Below are 12561 nucleotides of genomic sequence, written 5' to 3' on the forward strand. Positions count from 1 at the left end.
TCATATAACGCCTCTTACACGGGTTGGTATAATAATATCATCTTCACCTTCGACCTATAACTTGGTCATACTCGAATTCACTCAACTCCTCAATCTTCCGTTAAAATTCCGAGGTCAACAAGTCTTATAAGCATCTCGAATAAGCCATCAAAATGGATTTGGATCCGGCTCATAAGCCATCTCAAGCTGAAGAAACAAAGGAGCAAGGCAACGAGCAGGGTCAAGTCGAACAAAACCAGGCTCAACAAGATCCCACTACAGGCCCCCAGGCGGAGACAGAAAAAGCCATAATTCCCTCTCAAGGTTCTACCATTCCCCAAAAGCGATCTGCTGAAGATGAACCCGCTCAGCCCATGTCAAAGAATGCACTCAAGCGTCTCAGAAAGCAGCAACAGTGGGAAGCTGGTAAAGAAGACCGCAAGCTGAAGCGTAAGGATAGTCGAATTGCTCGCAAAGTCCGGAAGCGCGAGGAGAGAGACGCCCTCATTGCTCAAGGCATAAACCCGTACGCCAACAAGCAGAAGCCACCTTCAGTAAACGTCCCTATCTCTCTTATCTTCGATTGCGAATTTGAGCAGTACATGCGCGAGAAGGAGATCATCTCGCTCGGCAGTCAGATTACTAGGTCGTATTCGGAAAACAAGAACGCGAAGTATCGCACCAATATCTACGTCTCAAACTGGAACGGAAAGCTCGCTGAGCGTTTCCATCAAATTCTCGATGACAAGCACCAGAACTGGAAGGGCATCGACTTTGTGGAGGGGGACTTTATCGAGTGTGCGGAGAAGGCTCGCGAGAAGATGAAGCACGAAAACATGATCGAGCCCCTTCAACGAAGTCTCACAGAAAAGAGTCCCTGGGCGAGGGACGAGAAGGACCCCCTCCCTCTTCCTGATCCCGAGCCTGAGCCTCGTCCCGAGTACAGCGACATTGTCTACCTCTCATCAGATTCACCGTACACACTTGAACGTCTTGAGCCCAACACAAGCTATGTCATCGGTGGCCTTGTTGATAAGAACCGTGAAAAGGGACTGTGCTACAAGCGAGCGAGGGAACGTGGTATCCGCACCGCTCGGTTGCCTATCGGCCAGTACATGGTGATGCAAAGCCGAACGGTTCTTACGACAAACCATGTCGTCGAGATCATGCTCAAGTGGCTCGAGTACGAGAACTGGGGCGAGGCATTCATGAGCGTCATTCCCAAGCGCAAGGGAGGCAAGCTGAAAGAGCAGCAGGGTGCCTCAGGAGAGACTCAGGAAACAGAGGAGGCAGAGGCAGAGGACCCCGAGGAAGAGAACGAGGAAACCAAGGACCCCGATGCCGAGGCGTCTGCCTCTAAACAAAACACACCTAAAGTTGAGGTTACCTCGAAGTAAATATATCTATATGTACCTATTAACTGATGCCGTGCTACGCCAGCCAAGTCCAAACCAAAATGCAAACGTTACCGCATTTACACTGTTCATAAGTCCATCCCGTTTCATACAATCTAAAATTCCATGCTTTCCTCATCCCTCTCCCGCTTAACCTTGATGTCCTTCTCATCCTTCATCAGCCCATTGACAAAGTGTCTGAACTGCTCGATATAAGGCCTCAGGCTCGTCTTTTCCCAATCAGCAATACCCTTACCGCCCTCTTCACCCTCGCTCTTCCAAGAGTCAATCTCTGCTAGAAGACCCTGCACCGTAGGCACGCCCAAAGGGTCGAAATCCTCGAGGTTCTTAGTGTTGATAGGCACACAGACACGGCCGGTACCGGGATGCACGACGAAAGGACTCTTGAGCAAATGGTTGAGCTTCTTGCTGACCTCGATATCAAGTCGGGGGTAGGTGTACTCGAGGACAATATCTTGCTTAGCTTCTAGGAGCTGTCTGGCATCGAGGTTCTTACTGGCGCCTGACTTTGCTACAGCGTCTATGTCCGCCCATTTTGAGGTCGAGGGACGTCCTGGGGCAGCGTCCCATTTTCTTCGCAGTGACTCGTTGAGGTTCTGGTTTGGTAGAAGCTGCAGGAGCTTCTCGGACTGTTCAGGGGAGGCCCAGGGGTCTTGCACCTCAAGAACGTCCTCTTGGAAATGAGTCTTGAGGATTTCCAAGCTTCGTCTGTATGGCATTAGTACTTGACCTTTCAAAGCGACTGTGTGAACTTACGCAAGATGAGGATGCAGCGGTCTCCTCACGTTGACCTTCTTTCCACTCTGTGCACCTCCCTTGACCACCTCGAGGTAGCCGGCAATTGCCCTTCTCTTCTGATCATCCATGCTTCGAACTTTCTTATCGCAAACCCAGGCGTGAGCACCTCGACGACCTGAGTATACCCACATGATATGCTTGAAGCCAAAGTCTTCCCGAAGCGCCACATCAACCACTTTAATAGCCATAGTCATGAACTGCCAGCACTTGTTGCAGATATTGGCCTTGTCACAGCATGTTCGGATGTCATCGTAATCTGTCAAATCGATATCGAAACATAACTCCTTCGCAAGGGGCTTGAAAGCGGATGAGTTTCGTAGTGTCTTTCGGTCACGAGGGTTGGTGGTGTAGACGGGACCGATTTCGAAACGGGATGGCATCAATCGGAGGACATCCTTTCGTAGTCTGTGGTATGGTGAGCATTGTGGTAGCTATATTTGATAATAGTACGTACGTATCAGCAGTAGGGAAAGATTGGTATCGGAGGTAGGCATCGTTCTGAAGGGTAAAAGCAAACTCTCGGTTGCCAAAGTCGTTCGTCGGTGTAGGACTATGGTTAAGCCACTGGAATAGATATCGCCAAGGGAACAATCGCTGGTAGAAACTTCGCATAACTTCGGGGTCTGAAGCCTTCAAAGACATGGCATCGCTATAACTAATTAGTCAATCTGCAAGTATTGAGCCTCTGCACTTTTACTCACAATAAGGGAGCGACCGGCGAACTGGGCTGGATTGCCGCAGAACTTGTGGGAAACTCATCGTCCGAGTCGTCAAACAAATCCTCCAGCTGCTTTGCCTCCTTCTTAACATCCTCCGAGTCGCTCATCTTAGTATCGACCTCGGTCGCATTGGGAGTATTGTCTGAAATTCCAGTTTCCTCTACCGGCTCGTCCTTAACGTTGCTAGGGGATGACATGGCTTCAGCTTCGATGGAATGGGGCATTTTCCCTGATCAGGAAGAACTGTATGTGAGGTCAATTCTTTGATAGTCGTATAATTTTGAAGTTGTCGTCGGTCACTCGTTGTCGCAGTGATGATGGTAGCAAGATTAAACTAAAGATGGGCAACGGACGTGGGGTGGGACGCGTTGAGCGCGTCTTCCCGCGTAAAGAGATTTCCACTTTGGGTAAGTCAGGTACGTACCGCTACACCCACTGTGCTCTCATCTTCTTCACTTACATCCCTGAGAATGAGGATCACATCAGACTTATCACCACTTATAGTGGAAACAGTGGCCGACAATCATGTTGAAAGATAAAATAAAATCGTCATTGAGAATATACTTTTATTTCATGTCGGAATTAGAACCAGAATCTACATCTATGTTCATGGGTATTATCCAAAGTATTCACCATTCTACCTATAGCCACATCTTACTTGACTTCTTCGATCTTCCTAATCATATCACCTCCAATTCTTGCAATTTCTGATAACACAGCCTTTCGGTTCACCGCCACAACATCTTCATCTTCACCGGCGACCCTGAGGAAGTTATAAGGTAGACCAGCTCGGAACTTTTGCTGCTGCAGCTTCGGGTTCCAGATAGCGCCAATGACGGCATCGTCCTCTTCACCATTGTGGGTTCCCCTGAAAAAGACAAGTGTGTCCTCGTACACGCGCTGGAGCTCCTGCATAAAGACATCGACAGGGTGAGCGCGGATGGGGAGGGGTGCACGACCTGTTCGTTCATCAAGGTTCTTGAATTGGGAGTGGCGGCGAGCTGAGGGATCGGAAGCTGCCTCTCGAAGAATTGAGCGAATGGCCTTGCGAGAGAGATGGAAGAGGACGTCATAGTCTTCGAGTGATGTGTCGAACAGCTCAGTGGCGTCGATGCGGTAGCCGCTGTCTTTGACAAGTTTGCATGCGGCCTTGGCCAAACGTGTCATGCGCGAAGCGATGAGCTTCGAGGGTCCGTTACGGGTGTAGGCCAAGCCAGATGTATCAACAGAGGTAGCAACAAACATTACCGTGTGGTTCATGTTGGGATCCTTCTTGCGCCAAGCCTCAAGCTCATTACGGATGTTGTGTCGGTCGTCATCTATCAACTCCTCGGCCGAGTCGACAATCAAAGGCTCATCACGCCAATCCCAACGAGACAGGAAGGTCAAGGTGCGCAAGAAACCGGTTGAGGCACTTGTGGGTGCGCGCCAAGGGTAGGGTTGCAAGAAAACATTCAGGACAAAGAGCTCAATAAGCTCTTCGCTGATATGTCCTGAAAGCTTGTGGGCATTGAACCATTGCTTCACCAAGCGAATAGTCTGGGATAGAGGGTGAAGTCTTGTGCAGAAAGTTGCGATAGTTTGTGTATGAATTGGCAGTGTCTCAAAGAACCATTTGGTTCGAGCGAAAACCACTTCTGACTCCTCGCGGATACGAGGGTCAAGTGTCTTGTTCTTAATTTGTCGCTCCAACAGGATATCTTCCAGATCAGCATGAATCCTCAATCGGAATGCTGCTCCAGTATCATAGACAATATCGAGAAAGGCCAGGTTCTCGATGCCAATCTCCTTGTTATCTCGACCAAGGTAGGTTTTGATGTTCTCTTTTGTCGATGTAAGACGCCTATCGAAATCGAGTAGAAACTCAATCTTGGTTTCCTGGATGGCAACTGAATTCTCTGGCCACCGGCCTGATGCCTCAAAGTAAATATTGACATCTATAGGCTTGATAGTTCCTGTGTGGAAGCCGGGACTAGGGGCATCAATGGAAGCATATCTGGCAGCTGGCGATACGGCGGAAAGTTGTCGGATCTGCAATGGCAAATCTTCGAGGTTTCGAATATCGTATTCAAGAGTTTGAAAAGCTCGTCGGGCAGCGTCGAAAGCCTCCTTATCCATATGCGAGAATGTGACTATGTTGGAGAAACCTGCGCCAAATGCAACAACATCTCCGCTGTCAACCTTGAGGTGTCGCTTCAAGGTGTGCTCAGCAATCTCCTCGCAAATCCGGAAAGGGACCTTGCTTGACCACTCAACACACTCGAGAATGCTTCCATCCTTGAAGCGACGCAACTCGGCCTTCTCACCCCAGAATCGACGGAACTTTGCAGCTTCCTCTGGTTCCTCGGCTGGAGGACCATGCTCCATTTGACGACCCATTTGGGCAAACTCGAACATGACGCCAAACTGAACTTTGCCAGAGTCTGAAGGTGGTGCAGCGCCCAGTTTCCAACCAGCCTTTGAAGGCAACTGGAAATGCAAGAGGTGGGATCGATTACCGTAGGCCTGCTTGAGCACTTTGTGGGCTTCCAAACTAAAATCCCAAGCGGATCCTCTGCAGTCAGGAGAGTCCAAAGGCTTGGAACCCTGGCTTTTGAGTTCGAAGATGGCATCAAACGTCTGGAGGGGCGCATCTGATTTGATGATAAACGTAGGAGCAAACTTGTCGGCGGCTTCGTCTGCAAAGTTGTCTGTAGTTGTCTTGGCGTGCATCTGAAGGAGGCTGGCAGACCAGGGGCTCATCTTTGACAGGATGTTCAGTTCCCTGATGGGGTCGTACATGACAGGGCCATCTTCTCGAGCGTTATCGACGCTTATCTTGGAATAGCCAAAAACAAATGGCTTCTCGTTAAAATCGGTAGTGGATAGGAACTGAACGGCGGCCTTGAAGAGCTCGGTGCTGCTAAGAGAGCTGGAAAACAAGGCCTTGCCATTGCGTCCACCCATCTGGAGCAACAAAGCGATCATAACAGACCACTCAAAATGGCCAAACCCACCTTGGGACAAGGAACTGCCAAATCCTCTCTGTTGCAGCCAGATTCGTCCCAGCACACAGGCATCAGTCAGACCGGGGCACTCATTCTTGGCGTGTGTAAGGACGCGCAAGTAGGAAATGAATGTCTCCTCTGCTTTCAAAGTAGAATTGTAAAAGGGAGTGCCGGACTTGGTCTTCTTGTCGTCGGTCTCGCCACTTCGGTTGTTGTTAGAGCTAGAAAGCAACTTTGACCTAGGGAAGAGTCCCTCAGGCGCACAGGGGATAAGTCGAATGGTATACGAGGATTTTGAGGCCTTTGACTTCTTCTTGGAGGCCTTTTCCTTGGTTTCCTTGTTGTCCTCTTCCTCCTCTTCGGGCTTGGGTCGAAGTGCGAGTACAGGCAAAAGCGGGTTCTCGTTTAAGTATTCGAAACCAATGTCCATTGAATCACCCAGCTCTTTCTTAAGGCTGGCAGCGATGTAGGCGATGTAGTAGGCCCTACGGTAGAAATATCGCATGCTCGTGAAGTCCTTCTCCTGGAACATGGTCTTGGGCATCTGGACCACCATGTCGATTCCAAATTGCGCCTGGGACTTGACCATGGTCTTGGCGACGTAACTGCCGACGACATTGTAGGAAGCTGGCTTCTCGTAGGAAAGCTTGTATGGAGCATCTTTTGCGGGCTTCGGATCGGGGTATGGAATGACGATACGATGCTTCTTCTCAAAGCGAGTGGTGACTTGGGTGATCTTGAAAATTTGTTAGTCTATCTGAGAGTCGGCGGCTGTCAGCGGAATGGAACGAACAGGTTCAGGACCGTGGGGTGTCGCAGTGTCAATGGCCTCCTTTAATCGATGCAAATGTTCGTCGACTCCCTTCAATGCCTTTCCGTAATCGAGTTTTGCTTCTTTCAGGAGCTCGTCGGTTTGGAGCACGAATGTGCTAGCGGTTGAGACACGGGCAGAGCTACGAGCCTCAAAATCAATGAGAGCATCGTGTCTCAAGCCATCATGATCTATCTTGCGGCGTTTCGAATTTGACTCCATAGCGATAGAAGGTAATGCGCCAGCTGTGGGAATGGCGTAAATTGTCGTCGTTTCAGAGGGTCCTTGGTGTTGAAGCTGTCGCTATTTGGCCTGGCCTGGCCTTTACTAATTTTTTTCTGCGATGATGGGATCTGCGGGGCGATAAGATCCTTATCAGTAAAAGTACGTACCTCAAGTAAGTTTGCCTGTCTCGCCCGTGCCCGTAGCTTCGTTTCCTGGCAGGGTCCAAAGATGCCTATGATGAAGCCTATTACAAAAGTGATTAGAGAGGTACACAGTTTAACAGTAGATTATCCTTTTGCTGTGTTTAGGTTGATTAATTTTTGAGCACTTAGTTTTTTTTGTATATTTATATGAGGTTTTGTATAGTATTAGAATTGTTCAGGGATCTTGAACCTCGACTGACAAGAATTAGTTTGAGTGAATGGACCCAATCTGCTTAATACGGGATCAACAAAGGCTCAGGTTGTGTTCTGTTATGACCACGATTGCTCCCTCAAAATTATTGCCCTCTTTGAAAATGGAGTCAATTTTGGGATCTTTGCTTTGGGAAAAAGTTCACGCCAGATCTTCCTTGCACAAAGATTATGCAGCTACTGCAGCATGAGCATGTGAACTTTGTCCAGGCGATCACATTTGAGGAACTCCTTGCTTTGATAAAACCCGCCAAATAGAGCCCGCCTTGCAGAACGCTCAGGCCAATTCGATCCAGCCTATCCAGTTTTATCCACTCTGATATCCAACAGCATTAGCCTATCATCTCAACCACCCGTTTTATTCAAACCTCACCTCGCCCTTTATTACCATGCATACGATTTACACATCACATACATTAGTTTCGTTCCGCCATGTTCATCACGATCGGTGATCGTCACCCAAACAAAATCTCGTGTCGGAAACTGAGACAAGCCAAACGTGAATCCACGACACTAAAACGATCCGGACTATGTGTGTAAATTAAGAAACGCACGCTGCTAAGACAAATGTGTGGTGTAGAGCCGCTCAGCCGTGGGATATCGGGTTGTTTACCATTCCAGCCAAAACTCTAGACACCGAGGAAAATTCTAGGGTCCTAAACATCAACATACACAGCCCAGCCTTTTTTTGGTCTGACAAGACACGCATGCTAATGATGATGGGCACCACGTCGAGACATCAACAAGCTCTTTTTTGCATTAGCACTGCGCAACGAGAACCCCTACCTTGCTGCAGGTTTCTTCCGCCCTTGACGTCTTTAGGCCGTTTTGAGTTAACAATTGGTCCTTTGACGTAACACCAGAGAGGGAAAGGTCCCGTCCAGCGTTTGTTTTGTTTTGGTGATGTTCTGAATGTCTTGCCTCTCCTTGCCTTAACCTCCATACCACTTAGCCCAAGTTGGCCTGGCAAGCCCCAGATAGAGCCAACGCCAAGTTCCGCACTTTCAGTCTCGAATGATTGCTTTTTGAGTGTTTTATGGCTTATGCACATCAAGGCACGCAATATGTAAGGAGACTCTGCCTTGGAGTTCTCGGAGATTGCCTCCTCTTTTCCCCAGTGGCTATAAGTAGCTATAAGAACAAGGAAACCCATGTCTGCCATCCGATGGCTTGCTTGCTCGTGCAAATCGTATAACCTGTCTAGTCATCTGGTTATTGATAATCCGGCTGTGGTCGCTATCGGTTCGTGTTACTGTCTCTGATTCACCTTTCGACTTCTCTTTCTTTTGTTAGACTATCGCCTCACGGCCTGTCGCTCTTCTCTTCCCTTCCCTTTCGTCATACTGAACCGAGCTTGAATCACTTGACGCTCCTTCTGGCAAGTTCCAACTGAGTCTGTCCTGGTTAATCATATCCACACATTGTCGAAAATGGACTCGTACACAAAACAACGACCTTCTCTCTCGCTCTCTTCATCGGCTATGGACCTGGATACGGATCGGAGAACACCATCACCAGTACCTTCACTGGGCTACGACGCCCTCCACACTCCGACTGCAGAGATGCCTACTCCACCTGCTTTTGCATCAACATTCTCACTGCCCATAACTGCCACCAAGAACCTGTCCGTTGGAACCCGTGGCTCTCCGGACATCACAAATGACAACGACTTGCTGCCTCCTTTACTGCCTCAAACCGAAACATGTGGAGTCGAGAGACATGATGCGTCTGTCATGGGCGGGACTCCCGACTTTCTTCTACTGTACTGCTTTAACATAGAAAGAGCGGTAAACTTTTACTCGCGCTGCTTCGGTTGGAAGTTTCATGGAGACATGAACGCACAGCAGTCCGATGACCCATACATGCGGCGATGGGGATCATCTCACTTCGACACACAGCCCATGAACTTCTTCAACTCAAGTCAGAGTGGTGACTCTCGCATCACAGGCGCCCTGATTCAAATCAGAAGCACAGGAGATGACGGTGCTCATCTTGAGCACAGGCGACAGATGGCCATGGCGGGCGGTGCAGCACCTTCGTGTCACATTCGAGTTGCTGATATTGAAATGGCCGAGTCATTGATCGAGTATCATTTCGGCGAGGTGAAGCAGCTGCGGTTCGGAGTTCGACAATGCATCATGGACATAGGAGAGTTCGTCGATCCAGAAGGAAACTTGATCGGACTCGTGTCTCTTCACCCGGAAAATGCTACAACCGCCATGAGCGTGGATGGATGAGCAAGCGTGGTGAACTCTCATGATGGGAAATGGCTACAGTGGAGGAGGATAAAGGAATACCCGGTGGTTTATTATCATTCTTCCGCTCATGATAGCTTGTTTTTAGGGAATATGTCATTCTCACGGTTTACCTGCACAGTCATTGATAGGTTTTGGCGTTTTGGCGTTTTTTCTTGTTGGTCAAAATATCATGGAGTATTTGGCTTGGCGTTGTGCTGCATTACTTTGCAGAGAAAGGGAAGAGAATGAGAGGGGATCTCCATATTAGCTTCGCTTCCAAGGCTAGCAGCCGACTTCGGGTCGGTCGGATAGTGGCCGGAACGGCAAGCAAGCAAACAAGTAACCATCGAGCAGGTACTAAGGTAGTCACAATAACCTATTACTACTAATACAAAAAATGCCAATAAATAAAGCGGTGGATGAACCCCGAATTATTCCTGTCTTTGCAACAGTGAATTTGCCTAACAAAGTTAGGCCCATCCCGACAAATGCTCTTCTGTTTAGCTGTCATGAGAAGCTTAGTTCCGTCATGTCATGACAGCCATAGTAAAACAAGAGCCAACTCCCGAAACGAATAGCCGGCCGCCTTCGGAAAACCCATTACCCATGGATGGATGGATCAGTTGCCCGCCCACTAAAACCACAGCAGGATAGCTCTGAACAGGCTGGCCCCGGACTTGAGTCCCCGCTGTCCCTCCGCTACTGTACAGTGCCATTATCCTCGGCCTCCACTAGTGGACGTGACAGTTGGAGGACACCGGGGAGATCTTCCACGGCCACTTCCCGCAGTGTAAAGTACCTAATTTGCTAGCCAAAGATCGTAGTGATTGCGCCTAGTAACGCTGTCTGCCACGGTGTGCGAGTCTTTTGCGACTTGTTCCTATCGTCGGCTTCCCCACGATTTCCCGAATGCCGATTCCTGCTTCCGAGTTTACGCTCAAGCTTAGCAAGATGCGACACGGAGATGGACCCACGGCCAGCACCGGCCTTCATAAACGGATATCCCCCGCCAACGGCCCGCCGATTATTATCGTCATTCGGCTCAAGCTCTATTCCGTTCTCTCTCCCTCTCTCTAATATTATCCTTCCTTTGCCTCCTCTCACTCCAATTCCTATCATAGAGGAATATTTGGTGCATGAAGCTTAAAAGGTCTCCCAATTAGCATACACTGTAGCTAACAGGAAGCTTTCCCTCCTCCTCATCCTTTCTCTCACCAGCTACATATACACAAGATGCCTTCCGCAGCTTTCCGGTTAAGGACTCTTCGAGCCTTTGCTCGCAGTCCCGTCAACGTAGGTCCATTCATGGTCAAGCGCGCATCGTGCAGTTCCAGGCGCATACTGACAACTTCAAGCCCAATGCCGCTCTTGCGCGATCCTTCTCAGCGACTGCCCGTCGCGCCGAGATTAACAAGGTCTTCCCTTCGGCCAAAGAGGCTCTCAAGGACATGAAGCCCAACTCGACTCTCCTCTGCGGTGGCTTCGGTCTCTGTGGTGTCCCCGACTCCCTGATCAACGAGGTCCTCGAGAAGCCCAACATCACCGGTCTCACGGCTGTCTCGAACAACGCCGGTACGGATGACTTCGGTCTCGGCAGACTTCTCAAGACCAAGCAGATCAGCAAGATGATTGCTAGTTACATTGGCGAGAACAAGACCTTTGAGAAGATGTACCTCACTGGTGAGGTCGAGCTCGAGCTGACCCCTCAGGGAACTCTAGCTGAGCGATGCGCCGCTGGTGGAAAGGGTGTGCCCGCTTTCTACACCCCCGCTGCCTTTGGTACTGTTGTCCAGACCGGCGAGCTCCCTCTCCGCAACAAGGCCGACGGTTCTCCTGATGTCTACTCTCAACCCAAGGACGTCAAGGTCTTCAAGGGCAAGTCTTACCTTCTTGAGGAGAGCATTGACGGTGACTACGCCTTCGTCAAGGCCTACAAGGCCGACAAGCTTGGCAACTGCCAATTCCGTCTTGCTGCACACAACTTCAACGGTGCCATGGGCCGCAACGCAAAGATGACCATTGTCGAGGCCGAGCACATCGTCGAGCCCGGTGAGATCCCCCCTGAGGCTGTCCATCTGCCCGGCATCTACGTCAAGCGTGTCATTCAGAGCACCGAGGAGAAGTCTATCGAGAAGTACACCTTTGCCAAGGACCCCAGCGATCCCGAGGCCACAAAGGCTCTGGGCTCTGGCGACACAGCTGCCAAGCGTGAGCGCATTGTCCGCCGCGCTGCGAAGGAGTTCAAGAACGGCATGTACGCCAACCTGGGTATTGGTATGCCCATGCTCGCACCTGGCTTCGTCGGCCCCGAGGTTGAGGTCCAGCTCCAGTCTGAGAACGGTATTCTTGGCCTTGGACCCTACCCCCAAAAGGGTCAGGAGGACGCTGATCTGATCAACGCTGGTAAGGAGACTGTCACTCTCAAGCCTGGTGCCGCCGTCTTCGGCAGCGAGGAGAGCTTTGGCATGATCCGCAGCGGTCGCATCAACCTTACCATCCTGGGAGCCATGCAGGTCAGCGCCAATGGTGACTTGGCCAACTGGATGCTTCCCGGAAAGGTCAAGGGCTTCGGTGGTGCTATGGATCTTGTCAGCAACCCCAGCGAGACCAAGGTCGTTGTGACAATGGAGCACACAGACAAGAAGGGCAACCCCAAGATTGTCAAGAAGTGCGCATTCCCTCTGACTGGACCTGCTTGCGTGTCAAGAATCATTACTGAGCTGGTAAGTTTATCTAGGTTCGCTGTCTAATACCCGACAATGTACTAACTATAGTTCCAGGCTGTCTTCGACGTTGACTTTGCCAAGGGTCTTACCCTTATCGAGATCGCCGACGGCGTCACTGTTGACGAAGTTAAGAGCAAGACCGAAGCTCCCTTCCACGTTTCCGAGGACCTCAAGCCCATGCTATAAATGATACAGTATTAAGAGAAGGAAAGACATTACGATTGGATACCATAGCGCATATGATTGGGAAA

General features: G+C 49.9%; 5 protein-coding genes across 5 annotated transcripts; 3 read left to right on the top strand and 2 right to left on the bottom strand.

Annotated features, from left to right (window-relative positions):
• Window positions 1–152: 152 nt before the first annotated feature.
• On the top strand, window positions 153–1376 carry FGSG_06338 (tRNA (guanine-N(1)-)-methyltransferase; the record flags this gene model as incomplete). The annotated part of the gene is made up of 1 exon (XM_011326693.1): window positions 153–1376. One exon carries the CDS (start codon window positions 153–155, stop codon window positions 1374–1376), a length of 1224 nt encoding a protein of 407 aa, XP_011324995.1.
• A 113-nt stretch (window positions 1377–1489) lies between these two features.
• FGSG_06339 (DNA primase small subunit) lies at window positions 1490–3135 on the bottom strand (the record flags this gene model as incomplete). Its single annotated transcript, XM_011326694.1, has 4 exons — window positions 1490–2102; window positions 2151–2597; window positions 2647–2841; window positions 2894–3135. 4 exons carry the CDS (start codon window positions 3133–3135, stop codon window positions 1490–1492), a joined length of 1497 nt encoding a protein of 498 aa, XP_011324996.1.
• Window positions 3136–3565: 430 nt separating this feature from the next.
• On the bottom strand, window positions 3566–6931 carry FGSG_06340 (uncharacterized protein; the record flags this gene model as incomplete). Its single annotated transcript, XM_011326695.1, has 2 exons — window positions 3566–6634; window positions 6692–6931. The coding sequence occupies 2 exons, from the start codon at window positions 6929–6931 to the stop codon at window positions 3566–3568; spliced, it is 3309 nt and encodes a 1102-aa protein (XP_011324997.1).
• Window positions 6932–9248: 2317 nt separating this feature from the next.
• On the top strand, window positions 9249–9584 carry FGSG_06341 (uncharacterized protein; the record flags this gene model as incomplete). The annotated part of the gene is made up of 1 exon (XM_011326696.1): window positions 9249–9584. One exon carries the CDS (start codon window positions 9249–9251, stop codon window positions 9582–9584), a length of 336 nt encoding a protein of 111 aa, XP_011324998.1.
• Window positions 9585–10817: 1233 nt separating this feature from the next.
• FGSG_06342 (succinyl-CoA:3-ketoacid-coenzyme A transferase subunit A) lies at window positions 10818–12496 on the top strand (the record flags this gene model as incomplete). The annotated part of the gene is made up of 3 exons (XM_011326697.1): window positions 10818–10877; window positions 10940–12307; window positions 12365–12496. The coding sequence occupies 3 exons, from the start codon at window positions 10818–10820 to the stop codon at window positions 12494–12496; spliced, it is 1560 nt and encodes a 519-aa protein (XP_011324999.1).
• Window positions 12497–12561: the final 65 nt, after the last annotated feature.

This window comes from Fusarium graminearum, chromosome 3 (assembly GCF_000240135.3).
Source record: "Fusarium graminearum PH-1 chromosome 3, whole genome shotgun sequence".
Classification (NCBI taxonomy): domain Eukaryota; kingdom Fungi; phylum Ascomycota; class Sordariomycetes; order Hypocreales; family Nectriaceae; genus Fusarium; species Fusarium graminearum.